Consider the following 17,150-nt stretch of genomic DNA (forward strand, 5'->3'; position numbering starts at 1 on the left):
GCCCCCTGCGCCTTCCTCCAGGGTCGCAGAGGTCCCTTCTGGAGACTTGCTGGGGGAGGCGTTTGTGCCTTATTTATACTTATTTATTTGAGGGGGGGCGAGATTTCGGGGTCACCGTGTCCTCCTGGCCCCCGCCCCTCTGGCCTGGGCAGGAGTATCTCTTATTTATTACACAATGACTTTTTATTGTTGGGATGAGGAGGGAGGGTGAGAGAAGGCCTGGGTTTTTGTAAAATAAAACTTTTTTTTAAAAAGTTTGCGAGAAGGGGAAATGACATTTTTCCTATCCTCCCATCTGGGGGTTGTTTTTCTGCAGGCAGGGAGCGGGGTGCCGGGGAGTCTCTGTGGCCTTGGAAGAGGCTGGAATGAGAGAGAGGCATTATTAAGGGGCAAAGTGGGGAGGGGACTCTTTTGGGGGGGGTTTGGAGCTGCTGTGAGCTCTGTGTGGGCGTGTGGGGTCTTGTCAGGTGCTATGAAGCCGATTCTGAGTCCCAACAAACAGCCTTTCCCATGAGCCACCATGCCAGCCCATCCCTGGTCAGAAGTCCACGGTCACTGCTGTGAAGGCTAACCCATTGACAGCTGCCCTTCCGCGGGGTTTCTTTCCCAGGCTGTAAAGTGCACAGCAGGAGACTGTCTGTCTTTCTCCCCGGGTGGGTCAGCTCCCTGGAGCGGGGTAACATCTGAGTTAACAGGGCGATTCTCTGCAGAGGAGGCTGCCAGAGCCCCCTCCGTAGAATGTAGAGAGAGTCAAACCAACCACCCAAAGCCAGCCTTCGAACTCCCTGCCATCAAGTTTATTCTAACAAGCCCCGGGGACTCTGCGTGTTGCATGCAGCATTTTTTCTAGGCTGTGCTTTTTTATGGAAGGGTGCTCTGGTGGCCTAGGGGGGTAGGGAGTAGTGCAGCCAACCCAAAGTCAGGCAGTTGGAATCCACTAGCTGTTCCTTGAGGGAAAGAGGGGTGTCTCTGCCTGCACCCCTGACAGCCTCTGGAAGATGCCTGAGGGGTCAGCTGGGAGTGGTCACACACTCACAGCGATCTTGAAGGAAGGAGCTGCGGTGTCAGAGATCTGAGGGGGCTGTGCTGCTGGCCCCCAAAGTGGTGCTTCGTTAGGGGTTCAAATCTACCAGCAGCTTTGAGGGAGAAAGATGGGCACTCTCCTCCCGTGCAGTTTACAGCCTTTGAAGCCCGCTGGAGGGTCAGCTATGAGTGGGTGCGCTGAGAGAATGAGGAGGCAGTGAGTCCCCCCCTTTACAGAGGGACTTCTGGTGAGGCACCTGGGTGTTTCACCATCATCTGGAAGACTGGGGGTTCGAACCCACCCAGGTGTCCCTTGGAAAGCCGTCCTGAAGATGCTGAAACCCCACGGCTCCACCCTGCTCTGCACATGGGGCCTGCAATCGTCAGGGGGGTCACTACAGCCACCCTTCCTTCCAACCTCAGAGCCCAGCTTGACGTTTCCACTGGAAACTCGACGGCGGCTCAGCTGTGACCTTTGCGGGGTCATTGGGGTCAAGGTGGGGCAGCTCTGAGTAGTTTCCACTTGACCACAATGAGTTCTGTTTCTTTTCTTTCCCACCACCAGCCTTGAGATTCTCAGTCCAGCTGGTTAGGGACAGGGCAGGCATTTAGTTTATAAGTGAACTAAAGAAAAAAGCTTTCCAGAAGGTCACCCCAGGGCAGCAATACACACACTTTAGGGGACCCCTGCATTTAGGTGGAAACGACTCATCCTGGCAACGCTGACAAAAGCAAATGGCAAATGCTATAAATGTCCCCCCCCCAGTGGCCCTCCCTCCCTCACAGCAACTAGAGGGGGCAGAGCCCCGTGGGGTTTGCATGGCTGTGATCTTTTGATGAAAGTTTACAAACCATCTTGGTTTTTCGGTGGCCTAGTGGCCGGAAACTGCACTGCAATCCCGGAAGTACGTGAGTTCGAATCCACCAGATGCTCTGTTGGAGAAGGAGGGGCATTCTCCTCTTGTACCAGTCAGATCCGATTTGACAGTACACACACACACACAAAATAATAAAGTAAAAAAAAAAAGATTCTTTCTAAAAAATCATATTGGTTTTTCACACTACCCTTCACAGACGTTTTGGGGTTTAGCATTAATTGATCGGGTTCTTTTCCCTGCCGTGGCCTCAGAACTGACCCTCAGCTGCCCCTCTGCTGGGTTTTTCTGCAGCTGTAAATCCCATGGGAGGAGACTGTCTTCCTGAAGCTTCTGGGGGATTTGAACCGCCGCCTGAGAAGCCATCCTTACGGACGAGGCCACTGAGCACCCCGGGGTGAGGGGTGGATGAGGGGAGTGGACTGAGCCTGCTTCTAGGGTCCCGACCCATGCAGCCCACTCTTTGAGGTCCCAGGCTGTCTCTCTTCTGGGGAAAAGGAACCTCGGAGCTCAGAGGGCGACCCGGCTGTGCGACCGGTGACGTCACAAAGCCTCAGGCCCCTCCTCCTGGCCAGAGCTGCCCACCTCACCAGGTACGGCCCACTGCTCCAGTCCTGGGGATGCCTTGTCCTCAGTGACCGCTGACCTCCAGGCGCCTTAAGACCCAAGGGGCAGAGCCAGAGTGCTGAGGGGCCAGGCAGGCCGAACGCTTGGGTCCCCTCCGACTCCAGCCCCCACCATCCTTGCTGGGGGCTGCCATGAACCGCTTCTGGAACATCACATGCTTGGGGGCTTTCACCTCTCCCCCTCAGTGGGTCCCCATTCTGGGCGAGCTTCAGAAGACCCTCCAGAAGGGCGAGTACCTGCCCCTCCGCCCATTGCCCATGCTGGAGAGTAACTTCATCCAGGTCCCCGGCTCCCTCTGATCTGGGCCTGCGAGGGGGCTGGATGGAGGGCGGGGGTGCCACTGGGTCGGGGTTGGGATGGGTCTGGGGGCCTCACACTGGCAGGCTGCTGAAAGGCAGGTGGTTTCAATCCCCCGTGAAGTACCTCAGAAGAAAGGTCTGGCTGCCCACTGCTGGGAAGACCCTCCGAGCGCAGTTCCACACACTGCAGTACACACGGGGGGTGCCAGGAGTCAGAGCTGACTCAGTGGGGATTTGGGTTTAGGGGGTAGCGGCCAGCAGGCTTGGGACTGGCGGCTGGCCAGGGGAATGCAGGGGGAGAGGGGAGGAGGGCTGGGGAGGTCGTGGTCCCAGCCCTTCTCCTTGGCCTTACCCAGGTGACCCACAGAGGGGGCCCTGTGTTCCTGCATCACAGCATGAACCGCCTGACCATGGGCGTGGCGGCCACCCTGCCCAGCCTGGTGCTGCCTGACATCCTGCTGATTGCAGTGCCCCCAGAACACAAGGACCCTTCCAGCCTGGTCCTCACCAGGTGCTGTGCCCGCCCACCCCTGTGCTCCACCTGCCTGTGGGTCCCCCCCCCCTGGTTTCTTGAGCTGATGCTGCTGCTTTAGGAAAAAATCCAGCAGGGGACCCCAGCAGACAGGGAGCTGTGCTCACTGCTTGGAGGCAAGGACAGCTAAGCTTTGGGCATGTTACTAGGAGGGGTATTCCTTGGAGAAGAACATGATGCTGGGAAGGGTGGAGGGTCAGTGAAGGAGAGGAAGACCCTCGACCAGGTGCATTGACATGGTGACTGCAGCAGTGGGCTCGCGTGTGTCAGAGACGGTGAGGCTGGCCCAGGACAGGACACGGTTCAGATCTGCTCTTCGTAGTGTCGTTGTGGGTTGTGCTTGACTCGAAGGCCCCTAACATCAACACCACGTTCTCACACTGGTGGGAAGCTGTGTGGTTCCTCTCCAGTGCCCGCAGGTCAGTTTCAATGCACGAAGACCCGAAGGCCAGCAGAACAAAACTTCTACACACTCATCCCCCACATCTGAGCTAGCTGCTGTGGTCACCACGACAGTCTATCTCATTGAGGGCCTTTCTCTTTGTCCCTGACCCTCCGGTTGGCCGCCCTTCAGTGCTTTTGAAATATTTCACAAAGAATATTGATTATTCCATGGCCAGCAAGGTGCTCCTTAAAAGCAAGGCTGGCCAAAGCTGGTCCCACCTACTTAAGGACAAGACCTCGTGAGGGTCAGAGAAAGGGAGGCAGAGCCCCAGTGAGACAGATGGACCCTGTGGCTGTAACAGTGACCTTGAACCTTGTGGAGATTGTGAGCGTGGTGCAGGGCAGGGCTCCAATCTCTGTTCTCAGAGGTGCAGGCTTCCTCTCTCGGCCGGTGGTGGGGCTTCAGGCTTCAGGTCTTTTATCTTCCTTCATCTCTGCTTCAAAACTGCTTGCTGAAACTGAGGAGGACCTGAAGCGCTTGATACAGAGGGTCAAGGACTGCAGCCTTCAATAGGGATTGAGGCACAATGTCAAGAATATAAAGATCTCACCACTGGGCCGATTGGCAGCATCAGGATGGATGGTGAAGAGATTGAGATTGTTCACAGCTTTAGTCTGCTTGGCTCCACAGTTAACACTCTTGGCACCAGCAGCCAGGAAATTAAAAGATGTATTGCCATGGGAAAGTCTGCTGTTAGGGACCGCTCCAAAGTACTGAAGAGCAATGGTGTCACTCTGGAGACTAAGGTGCCCCCAATACACACCATGGTTTTTGCAATCACTTGTTATGCAGCAGAGAGTTGGACAATGACTAGGGATGATAGGAGAACTGATGCCTTTGAGCTGTGGTGCTGGAGAAGCATATTGAATATACCATGGACTGCTAAGAAAACAAACAGATTCATCCTTGAGAGGGTTAAACCAGGCTGCTCCTTGGAGGCAAGGATTCTGGGGCTTCGTCTGACATACTTTGGACATGTTTCAAGGAGGGACCGGTCCTTGGAGAAGGACATCGTGCTTGGGAGGGTGGAGGGACAGTGCAGGAGAGGAAGACCCTCTATGGGGTGGATTAATTCTGTGACTCGCATAATGGGAGTAGGTGTGTTGGAGACAGTGAGATTGGCACAGGACAGAGCAGGATTTACGGCTGTTGTACAGAGGGTCGCTATGAGTCGAAGGCAACTCAAAGGCACATAACAACAATAACAACACCTCTGCTCACTTCTCTGTCCCAGTCCTCTGGGTCTTTAGCTCTGGGTTTCTGGTGTCTTTAACAGACGTAAAACCCATCGACCGCTGACTTAAGAGAGTGCTCTCACTGCCTCATGGGCAAAGGGTTGCTCTGTGAACCCAAAGGCAGGTGGTTGGAATCCACCCGCTGGTCCTCAGGAGAAAGATGGACCGTGTCCTCCGGGGGAGATTCACAGGCTCAACAACCCGAGGAAGGGTCGCTAGGGGCTTGGTTTCTGTTGAGACATAATGACAACAGCCTCTTAAGGAATCCCAGAAAATCAGTTCCCAAATGGGATTATACTGAGGTTTGGGGAGCTCTGGCGACCTGGTCAGGAGCTGCGCTGCCAACCCAAAGGCAAGCAGTTCGAATCCACCAGCTGCTCTGGGGGAGAAGGGTGGGCAGTGTCTTCCTGAGCGACTTGTAGCCTCGGAAAGCCCACTGTAGGGTCTCGAAGGCAACGAGTTCAGCAGGGGTTTCCTAGTTTAGGGGGACACAGCACAGCCCGCCCACTGCTCACGCTCACCCCCGCACCCCGCAGGATGATCCCGCTGGACCTGGTCCACCTGTGTGTCCACGACCTGGCCGCCAGGCGTTTAAAGCTGCGCCTGGCCACCGGCCGCTGCTACTACCTGGAGCTGGACGCCCCCGACTACGAGGTGGGCTTCCTGTTCGAGCGCTGGAGCCGCCTGGTCAGCCTGCTGCAGGAGCCGGCCACCTGCTGCCGGCCCAGGTCCCCACACACGCTGCTGCCCATGGACCTTTCCCCCTCCGCCGCCATCACCCTCGCGTCCACCTGGCGCCTCCAGGTGAGGCTCAACCTCCCCCAACCCGCGGGGGCAGCCGAGGGGAAGCGGGCCTAGGTACCCGGGTCTTCCAGAACCCCGAGGGAGAGAGTTGGGGGATCAAGGTCAGGGCCCCTAGAATGAGCTGGGAGTGGGGCTCACTGGTCTGAGGGAGGAAGGCTGGAGGTGAGGACCCCCGAGTCTGGGTAGGAGGGTCTGGAGGTGAGGACCCCCAGGTCTGAGGGAGGAGTGTCCAGAGGTGAGGATCCCTGGGTCTGAGGGAAGAGGGTTTGGAGGTGAGGACTCCCAGGTCTGAGGGAGGAGGGTCTGGAGGTGAGGACCCCGGGGTCTGAGGGAGGAAGGCTGGAGGTGAGGACCCCCGGGTCTGCGTAGGAAGGTCTGGAGGTGAGCACCCCCAGGTCTGAGGGAAGAGTGCTGGAGGTGAGGACTCCCAGGTCTGAGGGAGGAGGGTCTGGAGGTGACGACCCCGGGGTCTGAGGGAGGAAGAGGGGGTGAGGATGATGACTCTGGCGTCTGAGGGAGGAGGCACAGACACCTGCATTCTCTGGCGGGTGAGGGAGGGGGTGTAGAATCCAGAAAGGGGTGGTCTCTCCCCTGACCACCCCCCTTCTGACCCACAGAACCCTCCGCAGACCAAGCGTTCAGGTGAGGGGCTTCCAGGGTTGCATGTCCGCGACTGCATCTTCCGTGCGACCGCCTCTGGGTGTGGTTGGAGCTGCTTCCCTCCCCCTGTGAACAGGGCTTCTCTGCCTCTCGCTGGGACAGCTCTGCCTCCTCTGGGCCTCCCTGACCCTCTGTCTCCTCTTCTCGTCCCAGTCTCCCTGGCCAACATGATCTTCCCTTACAAGCTGCTGTTCTCCCAGAGACGGCGCAAGGATAAAGTGAGCAGGCCCGGGGACAGAGCTGGACCCCGGCTGACTGTGTGTGTATATGTGGGGGGACCTAGGGACGGCTTCTCAAGGCCTCACTGCCCCTTTCTCCCTGGCCACCCCCAGACTGTAAAGCGTACATTCAAGTCTCAGATCGTGGGGGACTCGATATCTCAAGTCTTGTCGCGGATCGAAGACTCCTCTAATAAGCAGATGCCCACAGAAGAGAGGTAGGTTTTTCCAAGGTTCACTTTCCTCCAAGCAACACAGGGGGCTGTAAAGCAAACAGCAACCCTCGGAGGGGCACCTGGCTTAGGACAGTGCACATGAGAGCAAACGGTGGCATTTGCCCAGGGATTAGGTAGGAAGAAATAGGATGAAAGGAAACAGGATACACAAGAAGGAACAAGGAGGGTGCTGGATACACTGTGGCACTTGCAGTCAGTGTCAAAAATAAAACTGTGTGTGAATGGCCAACCTTTCACCTAAATAGAATTAAATAGTTACAAGAGAGGGAGAGAGAACACAAAAGCCCTGGAATACAACAAAAAAGAAAAAGAGGTTGTCTTGCCTTTCCTCCATCTCCTGTGAGTCAAGGATTAGGGGGTCTAGGCTGCATCACCCAGTCCAGTGATGAAGCCATGCGTGCTGTCGACTTTATTCGGACTCCTACAGACTCTGACCCACGGTGCCTCCGTAGAGCAGCAGAGAACTGCCCCCAGGCTGTCTTGGGCTGTAATGTTGGCGGAAGCTGACTGCCACGTCTTTCTCCCAACGAAGCCTCTGAGCAGATTCAAACCTCTGACCTCTGATTAGCAGCTTAGCTCACTCAACACTGTGTCTGCACTTCCAGCCACCGTGCAGGACAGAGCAGAAAGGCGTCCCCCACTCCACCCCCAAGACCCGTTCTGCCGGATGAATCTTGTGAGCCTGGTGCTGCCTGCCTTCTTTCATCCGCTGGGTTCGAACAGCAGACTCTGTGGTTTGTCGCTGGGTACTTAAGGCTCTGCATCACTGGAGCTTCCTTGTGACGTGTCTGCCACAGGTGAATTCACTGAGGCAGGTGGTAGCATAGAGAATTCTCAGGAACTGTTGTTGTTAGGTGACAGCAAGTTGGCTGTGTCTCAGGGGGACCCACGGACCCCAGGTCTGAACCTTGCCTTGTCCTGGACCAGTCTCACCGTGAGAGCCCCGTGTTACAGCCCCGTGTCACTGTTATCAGTCGTATTCGGTTGAGGGTCTCCCCCTCCCACCTTCCGCAGCATGATGTCTTTTCCCAAGGACTGGTCCCTCCTGGTGACATGCCCAGAGGATGTGAGAGGAGGCTTCCGTTCCCGGACTCTAAGGAGCCCTCTGTTTGCACTTTCTCTGAAACAGCCTTGTATGTTCTTCTGGTCATTGTGGGACAGTCAGCACTCCTGTCCAGCACCACCAGGTGCTGAGCGTGAGAAATAGGAAGTTGTTGAGTGAGTGTAGAGTTGCCGTCTGGAATGATAGAAAAGATCTGAAACAAGGGAAGAAAATTACATCGTTGCATGAGCTTGATGCCACTGAGCTGTACGGGAAAGTGGCGTGCATTTTGTGATGCACATTCCACCACCCCTACCCCCAACAAGAAAACTTTAAAAAGACAGTTACTAAGAAAAGAGGAATAAAGAATGTATACTGCATTGAAACAGATGAGGGAGAGAATTGCTTAAAAGTAATAAAGGATTAGGTATTATTTTCCTGACAATATTACAGAAAAAGAAATGCATAGTAAAGTGGACTGTGGACTCAGGGCGGGGATTGTACAACAATGAAATAATTTTTTTTTCAAAGAGAAAAATGAGCTGGATGGGGAGAGGTGAGCAGGGAGGAAAATGTGCAAAAATGAATAAATAGGGGGAAAAGGAAAAGGAAAGAATGGTCTGTAAAAATATATATGTTGAATTAAAAGATCATTAATTAAAATTTTTTTCTTTAATTAAAAATTTTTTTAAAAGTGTTACCTTTGTAAATGTTAGGACTATTTTGGGGTTGTTGTAGAATGCCCTCAAGTTGATTCCAACTCAAAAAGCCCCACTTTAAGGATGGAAAATTGTTCTTAGGTTTCTGAGGTTGTGGTGTTTGTGGGAAGTAGATGTCAAGGTCTCTCTCTTGAGGAGCCCCTGGGTGGCTTTGAACTACCAACCTTTGGCTTAGCAGCTGACTGATTTGATGCGTTGCCCTGGGTATTACCTTGTTCTTTAATTCCATCAAGTTGACTCTGAGCTACAGCCATCACAACCTTGTCCAGCCCTGGGCCACCCTGTCAGTCTTCACCGTGCTAAAAGCTGTAGCTGTCACCCTGTTGAGGGTTTCCGTCTCTTTCACGGACAGCTTTTCCAAGCATGATGTCTTTCTTCAGGGACTGGCCTTTGCTGAGAAAGCACGTGTGCTGCAGGCTCCCCATCCTTGCTTTAGAGGAGCATCCTGGTTGCATTTCTTCCCAGATGGACTTGTTTGTGCTTTGGCGGACCAAGGGATGCTCAGTACTCTTGCCCCATACCACAGGTCAAGGGCAACAGTTCTTCTTCAGCTTCCTTATTCACTATCCAATTTTCTGATGCAGAAGAAGCAATTGAAAATACCCTGGCTTGGCTCAAGGGCACCTTAGTCTTTAACTTGACATTTCCTATGAAGAAGTCCTTCACGGTAGATTTGAAGTGTATCTATTGTGTAGCCAGTTAAGAAGGACAAGTATTATTTGATCTCAGACATATGAAATGCCCAGAATAGGCCAATCCATACACACCAACAATTATTAGAAGTTGACTGGAGGAGGAGTGGAGAGTTATAACTTTAAACGATATGCAGGAAGACACAGCTGGTTACTCTAAGCTGTTGTTGTTGTTATATGCCTATGACTCATAGTGATGCTATGTACAACAGCTCTGAAGCCTGCCCTATCCTGAGCCAGTCTCACTGACTCTGACACACTCATTGCCCCAGTTACTGTACTAATCTATCTCATCCAAGGTCTTCCTCTCCTGCACTGTCCCTTTACCCTTCCAAGCATGATGTCCTTCTCCAAGGACCAGTCCTTTCTAGCCATATGCCCAAAGTATGTGAGACAGAGCTTCAAAAATCCTAGTCTCCATGGAGAAACTTGGTTTCACTCTCTCCAAGATAGACTTGTTTTCTTGGCGGTCCATGGTTTGTTTAAGACTCTTCTCAGCACCACAACTCAAGGGCATTAATTCTTCTTCTGTCCTCCTTAGTCATTGTCCAGCTCTCTGATGCATAGCAAGTAATTGCGGAGACCATGACCTGGATCAGGTGCACCTTAGTCTCTAGACTGTCATCGTTGCTTCTTAGTACTCTGGAGAGGTCCCTGACAGTGGATTTTCCCACTGCAATTCATCTTTTGATTTCCTGACTGCTGGTTCCAAGAGTGTTGATAGTAGAGCCAAGCAAACTGTAATTATTAATATTAACAACTTCAATCTCTTCTCCATCCATCATAGTGCTGCCAATTGGCCCAGTGATGAGAAACTTTGTTTTTGTTTTGACATTGAGTTTCTATCCATACTGAGGACTGCAGTCCTTGACTTTCTGCAGCAAGTACTTGAGGTCCTCCTCAGTTCAAATAAGCAAGGTTGTGTCAGCTACATAATTCAGGTTGTTGATGAGTCTTCCTCCAATCCTGATGCCATGTTCGTCCTCATAAAGCCCAGCCTCTTGAGTGATCTGTTCTGCATATAAATGGAAAAGGTGTGGGGACAGGACGCATCCCTGATGCCCTCTTTTCCTGATTATCCTAAGTGCTGACTATAAATTTTACTATTGGGGGAAAAATTGAATTATTAAGAGTTGTATATTTGACATATTTACAACAATGAACAACAACAAGGATACAGTCCCTGAGAGTGCTTGTGAAGAGGCCAGTGTCGCAGGGGATTGGTGCCTTGGTTTGGAGGTTTGGGGTCATGGTTTCTGGGGATATCTCAGTTGACAGGCCTCATAACTAGTTTATTTGAGGAACTATGACTTCACAGTCTATGGTTTACTAAGTCAAAGACAGCGTCTCTCTAGCAGTTGGAATTAATCCCCTTCTGCAAAGGAGGAAGGTGGTCTGTTTCCTCCTGTGTGCTTGACAGCTTCTGAATATTCTCTGGAGGGTCAGCTGTGAGTTTGTGCTACTGAGATGAGCTCAGCCACCAGTCTAGCTCTCCTGCTCCACCTCGGACTGCATCGTGTGGTGCCTGGGACTTTAAACATGGCCCCTGGCCATTAAAGGCACAAATATTGGTCCCTATACCTTTTCAATCTGTATGCAGAACAGATCATCCGAGACGATGGGCTGTACGAGGAGGAATGTGGCATCAGGATTGGTGGAAGAATCCTCAACAATCTGTGTTATGCGGACGACACAACCCTACTTGCTGAAACTGAGGAGGACCTGAAGTGCTTGTTGCAGAAGGTCAAGGACTATAGTCTTCAATATGGACTGAAGCTCAAAATCAAGAAAACAAAGATTCTCAGCACTGGGCCAATCGGCAGCATCAGCATGGATGGTGAAGAGATTGAGATAGTTAACAGTTTTAGTTTACTTGGTTCCACAATCAACACTCTTGGTACCAGCAGCCAGGAAATCAGGAGACGAATTGCATTGGGAAAGTCAGCTGTGAGGGACCTCTCAAGAGTACTGAAGAGCAACAACGTCAGGCTGGAGACTAAAGTGAGCCTGATCCAGGCTATGGTCTTTGCAATTAGAAAGAGAATTGATGCCTTTGAGCTGCGGTGCTGGAGAAGAGTGTTGAATATACCATGGGCTGCTTGGAGAACAAACAGGTTTGTCCTGGAGAGGGTGAAGCCGGAATGTTCCCTGGAGTCAAGGATTCTGAAAATTCGTCTGACATACTTTGGGCATGTTGCAAGGAGGGACGGTCCTTGGAGAGGGACGTCATGTTTGGGAGAGTGGAGGGACGGCGCAGGAGAGGAAGGCCCTCGATGAGATGGGTTGATTCTGTGAGTGGAGTGGTGGGAATGAGTACGTTTGAGATGGTGAGGTTGGCACAGGATAGAATGGCGTTTAGAGCTCTCGTATATAGGGTCACTATGAGTCGTAAGTGGCTCGGTAGCACATAATAACAACAACAACAACCCACCTGGAGAGACAGAGGAAGGGAGAGGAGGAGGATAAGGACCATCTCACTAAAGGAAGGGAAGACACAAACAGGTGCTCTGGAGATACCACAGTGTTGCACATTCTATAAAAGAAATATTTGAAAAGGAAGAGATCCATATGGCCCAGCTATTCCACTCCTTGGAATATACCCAAGAAAATCAAGACTGAGATGCAAATGGAGATTTGTACACCATTGTTTGTTCATTGCAGCGTTATTCACTGTTGCAAGAACATGGAAACAGCCCAAATGTCCAACTGTAATTAAATGGATTGAGAAATTGTGGTATATCACACCATGGAATACTATACAGCACTCACGAGCAATGATTTTGAAAATTACTACACAACTTGAAAGGGACTGGAGAGCATTATGCTGAGTGAACTAACTCAGTGCCATAAGGACAAAAATCATATGAGACCATTATTGTAGAAATAGATAACTAGTAAAATAATGTATGAGGATCCAAGGTGGGGAGGGTAGCAGCAGAGGGGTGAGGATGAGCAAGAGGGAAATCACAGGGTTGCACAATTTGATGGGTGGAGGGATGTGTGGGTAAAGGGAATGGGAAGGATGCGGCAGGGATCTGGAAAGCCAGGAGAATGATGGGCATAGTTCAATGTTGATTAGTTTTTGGTGCCGAAACCCGGGATGTTGATTAATTTTATAAAATATAATGAATCAGAATGATTGTATGAAACACAATGTGAGGGAAGGATAGTGTGGAACACAATGAATCTGAACTTTGTAAGCAAATCAGTAAAAAATATTATTTTTTAAACAACGATTTTTATTTATTTTTAAATAGCATTCAGTTCATTACAAATATTTAGTATTGGCTTCCCATATTTCCCCCCTTTTGTTTTTATCATAATTATGTTATCACCTAGATGAGCATATAAAATAATATTTTTTAAAAAGAAACAATATTTTTTAAAAAAGGAAGGAGGCTCAGGAATAGGAGAAAGAAATAAAACATGTAGGTAATTGCTTCCATGAACAATGATTTTCTTTATAATGAGATCAGAGGAACTGGATGGTGCGCAACAACCATTATTGAACATTTTCTTTAATATTCTATGGTGGAATCCTGATCAAAAAGGGGAGGATATAGAACAGAATTTAAAATTTTAATGGAATCTAGATTTTCTGGAGCCATGGAAGCTGGGTGAACTCTCCAAACTACTATAGACCTGAGATTATCTTTAAACTATAAACCAGAAATGTCCCCTGAAGATATCTTAAAAATCAAACAGCAGTTTAGCTTAATTATCAAAGAATGTCTGTCTTGAGCAGTATGCTTTCTAAAGCTCTGTCTTTATGGAAAGAGGACTAAATAGCCTATGGACTGCTATAAGAACAAACGAGTCTAAAGAAATCACCCCCCTCCAAAAAAAAAAGAAAGAACAAACGTGTGTCTTGGGGAAACTGCAACCAGAGTGCTCCTTAGAGGCAAAACTGGTGACACTTGATCTCACTTACTTTGGCTGCATTGTTAGGAGAGGTCAATGCTTGGAAAAGGGCATCTTGCTTGGAAAGGTTGAGGGTCAGAGAAGAGAGGAAGACCCTCAATCAGATGGACTGACACAATCAGAAGTGACTGTAACAGTGTGCTCATGTACATTGGAGATGACGAGGGTAGCACAGAGTAGGGCAAGATTCAGATCTGTTGTTTGTAGGGTCTCTATTGAGTGCTAGTCCACTCAGTGAGACCTTGGAATAAGAGATGGGATTAAATGGATAATAGCAAGTGGGGTGGTTAAATGGGAACCTTAGGGGGCAAGGTGTTCACATTAATAACGGAGGAGTGGATGGGCAACTTGAACAATGCCATCCGTATCACAGAACTTTAGACAGAGGCTGCCAAATTAGTGTAAGATTTGCTGTGTAGATTCTCAACACTAACATAAATACATTTTAAAATTATGATAACTTTTAAAAGTTCCAAGGAAGAAATAAAACATTCTACCAGTTCCAGCTCGCAGACGGAAATCCCACTTTCTGGTAAGCGTGCCCCTCCCTCGGTCCCAGTGGTTGTCTGGGGTGGGGTAGGGTTGGGGAGGGGGTGGCGCTCTGGTTTTGTGGGGAGCTCAGACTTCTCTCCCTGCAGAGAAGACCAGCTTTACCATCCGGACCATCTTCAGTATCATTTCCAGCATTGTTGACCAGAGGGAGGCTGACAAGGCCAGCTATATACTAGAAACTCCTGGGTCTGAGGGAGGAGGAGGGGGAGAGGCGGGGGAAGCCCTGAATTCTTGAGTCGGGGGGGAGGGGCTGGGCAGTCAGGACTTTCAGGTCTGAGGGAGGAAGGGTCTGCGCAGTCAGGACCTGGGTCTGAGGGAGGAGGGGGGTCAGGACTTCTTGGTCTGAGGGAGGAGGTAGGTCAGGGAGGAGGTGGGTCAGGGCTCCCAGGTCTGAGGGAGGAGATGGGTCAGGACTCCCAGGTCTGAGGGAGGAGATGGGTCAGGACTCCCAGGTCTGAGGGAGGAGATGGGTCAGGACTCCCGGGTCTGAGGTAGGAGGTGGGTCAGGACTTCTTGGTCTGAGGGAGGAGGTGGGTCAGGACTCCCGGGTCTGAGGTAGGAGGTGTGTCAGGACTTCTTGGTCTGAGGGAGGAGGTGGGTCAGGGCTCCTGGGTCTGAGGTAGGAGGTGGGTCAGGACTCCCTGGTCTGAGGGAGGATGTGGGTCAGGACTCCCTGGTCTGAGGGAGGAGGGAGGTCAGGACTCCCGGGTCTGAGGAAGAAGATGGGTCAGGACTTCAGGGTCTGAGGGAGGAGGTGTGTCAGGACTCCCGGGTCTGAGGGAGGAGGTAGGTCAGGGAGGAGGTGGGTCAGGACTCCCTGGTTTGAGGGAGGAGATGGGTCAGGACTCCCTGGTTTGAGGGAGGAGATGGGTCAGGACTCCCTGGTCTGAGGGAGGAGATGGGTCAGGACTCCCTGGTCTGAGGGAGGAGATGGGTCAGGACTCCCTGGTCTGAGGGAGGAGATGGGTCAGGGCTCCTGGGTCTGAGGGAGGTGGTGCTCACCCACCTCTGACAAGTACCTCTCCTGTCCCTTGTCGCTCACAGGAGCACTCGCTGGGGTCTGGCAGTGTCACCGTCTCTGGCTTTAGGGTGGAGACCCCCAGCCAGTGCATCTCGGACGACAGCCCCAGGTCCTTCTCCACCATGTCCTCTGGGCAGCGGGAGCATTGGGACATCGACCATCTCATGGACAGCATGTCCACCACCTTCTCCTCGTCCTCCTTCTCCCCCCATGCTCGCTCCACTGCCTTGTTTCACAGCACACCCTACCCCTCCTCCTCCAGGCAGAAGGTCAAGGCCAGGCCCCAGGCCCTACAGAAGGCCTCGTCCATCCCCAAGACTTCCTGGAAGAGTCTGTTAGCCTTTGGCCCATCCCAGAAGGCCCCAGCTGCTCCTGCTCTTTCCAGAAAGGCCACTGGTGTCTCTGCCACATCGCAGCAGGCCCCAGGTGTGGCTGTCCCCTCGAAGAAGATCCTACACACACCTGCCCCATCCAAGAAGGTCCTAGACACACCTGCCCCATCCAAGAAGGTCCTAGACGCACCTGCCCCATCCAAGAAGGTCCTAGATGAACCTGCCCCATCCAAGAAGGTCCTGTTTGTATCTGCCTCATCCAAGAAGGTCCCCATTGTGCCTATGGCTCCCTCAAAGTCCACAACTGTCCTTGTCCCACCCCAGTTCTCACTAACTTCTGTGACCTCCAAGATGGTGTCCCCTGACACAGTCCCAGCCCAATCCCAGAAGGTCCCTCCTGTTCTTGTCTCTTCCTGGAAAGCTGCAGTCGCTCCTCCGTCACCCCAGAAGCACCCCTCTGTCCCTTCCACGAAAACCCCACATGTTCCTGTCATTCTCTCAGGGGCCGCACCCCCCACTGACCGGAAGAGAACGTCTCGCCCTGTACCGACACCATCCCAGAAGACCCTGACCTCGCCCACCCCACAACAAAGGGCTTCCCACTCGCCCACCTCACTGACAAAGGTCCCAGCAGTTTCCAGCACGTTGCCAGGGAAAAGTCACAGAGGGGATGTGGTGGAGAGGCGGCAGCCGGAGGCGGTCAGAGTGGCCGCCCAGGAGAGGAACATGCTGGAGAGGAGGACGCAGGTCCAGGCCGTGGAACTCCCCAGCGGCAAGACCAAGAAGGTGTCCGATGAGATCCTGGTTAGCAAAACCAGGGAGGTGACCTTAGGGAGCCTGAAGGGGGTGGCCAAGGCGGAGGACAAGGTCAGCAGGAAGAAGGAGAAGGTCGCCGTGGACCTGCCAGACTTCAAGTCCAAGGAGCCAGAGCAGCTCAAGAGATGGGTCAAGACGAAGGAGCTGAAGCTCCAGGGACCCGGGCTGGAGCCCAGGCAGCCGCGGACGGTGGAGGGCCAAGCCCTTGTCACGCTCATGTTCACGGCCAACTCGCAGGAGCGGCCATCCGGACCAGCGGTCGTGACGCTGCCCTCCTGGCTTGACATGAATCCCCAGGAGGCACCGCCCAGCGTGTCCCCCCGACACAGCCAGGTGTCCTGGCCAGAGAGGCTCCCGGTTATCGTCCAAGAGCATCCGGAGTCCCCCAGCTGGATGAAAGAGGGTGTGCAGCGATGGACTGGGTGGGACCCAGAGGCCCAGGCCAATGCATCCCCCAGATCAACCAGGGACACTGGCCCATGGTCCCCCATCCCTCTGCCAGCCACCAGGTGGGAGGACATCCCATACTCTCCCTATCCCACGTCCCCTGGGAAGGCCGAGAGCCCAACCAGAGCGACCCAGCAGCCCAGGAAACCGTCTCAGGAGCCCAGCCCGATGCCCAGCCTGCAGCCTCTGGCCATGACGGAGCTGGTGTCAGACACCATCGTGCCTGTGGCCTTGAGTATCGAGAGTGTGGACCATAGAGACACCCAGGTGGAGGAGATGAAGGAGGAAACGGCGTCCCGCCAACTCTGACCAGGTATTTCAGTTAACAGCCAACCCCATGCTCTGTGGGGAGGAGTCCTCCATGCACTTGGTGTCTGTGGGGCCTCTGAGGGCCAAGGTGTCCCCTCTTCCCACTCTCCAGTCATGCGGTCAGTATATACCGAGTGTTGACTATGGCTGAGGGATTGCTGTGGACTCTGGAGATCTCACAGTGAAAAATGGGGGAAGAGTAGGCAAGCTGGTAGGGAGCTCCGGTGGCCTAGTGGTAAGAAATTGCGCTGCAATCCCGGAGGTGCATGGTTCAACTCCACCAGGTGCTCTGCGGGAGAAGGAAGGCCCTATCTTCCCAGGGGATTAACTGCTTCTGAAAACCTG

At 52.5% G+C, this 17,150-nt stretch overlaps 1 protein-coding gene across 1 annotated transcript; it reads left to right on the forward strand.

Moving 5' to 3' along the window:
- The first annotated feature begins 2,656 nt into the window (after positions 1-2,656).
- FAM71E2 (family with sequence similarity 71, member E2) lies at positions 2,657-16,805 on the forward strand. Its single transcript, XM_006901863.1, has 7 exons — positions 2,657-2,806; positions 3,181-3,335; positions 5,573-5,840; positions 6,458-6,482; positions 6,654-6,718; positions 6,833-6,936; positions 14,969-16,805. Exons 1-7 carry the CDS (start codon positions 2,657-2,659, stop codon positions 16,803-16,805), a joined length of 2,604 nt encoding a protein of 867 aa, XP_006901925.1.
- Positions 16,806-17,150: the final 345 nt, after the last annotated feature.

The sequence above is a fragment of the Elephantulus edwardii genome, unplaced genomic scaffold (assembly GCF_000299155.1).
Source record: "Elephantulus edwardii isolate Elephantulus edwardi_28Jun2011 unplaced genomic scaffold, EleEdw1.0 scaffold00348, whole genome shotgun sequence".
NCBI classification, from domain to species: domain Eukaryota; kingdom Metazoa; phylum Chordata; class Mammalia; order Macroscelidea; family Macroscelididae; genus Elephantulus; species Elephantulus edwardii.

Excerpts from the sequence above, each read along its gene's own strand:
- FAM71E2 (XM_006901863.1), top strand. The coding sequence starts at position 2,657 with ATGAACCGCTTCTGGAACATCACATGCTTGGGGGCTTTCACCTCTCCC. Across the intron at positions 6,719-6,832 it reads AGAGACGGCGCAAGGATAAA|ACTGTAAAGCGTACATTCAA; the intron begins GTGAGCAGGCCC and ends GGCCACCCCCAG. Across the intron at positions 6,937-14,968 it reads CAGATGCCCACAGAAGAGAG|GGTGGAGACCCCCAGCCAGT; the intron begins GTAGGTTTTTCC and ends CTCTGGCTTTAG.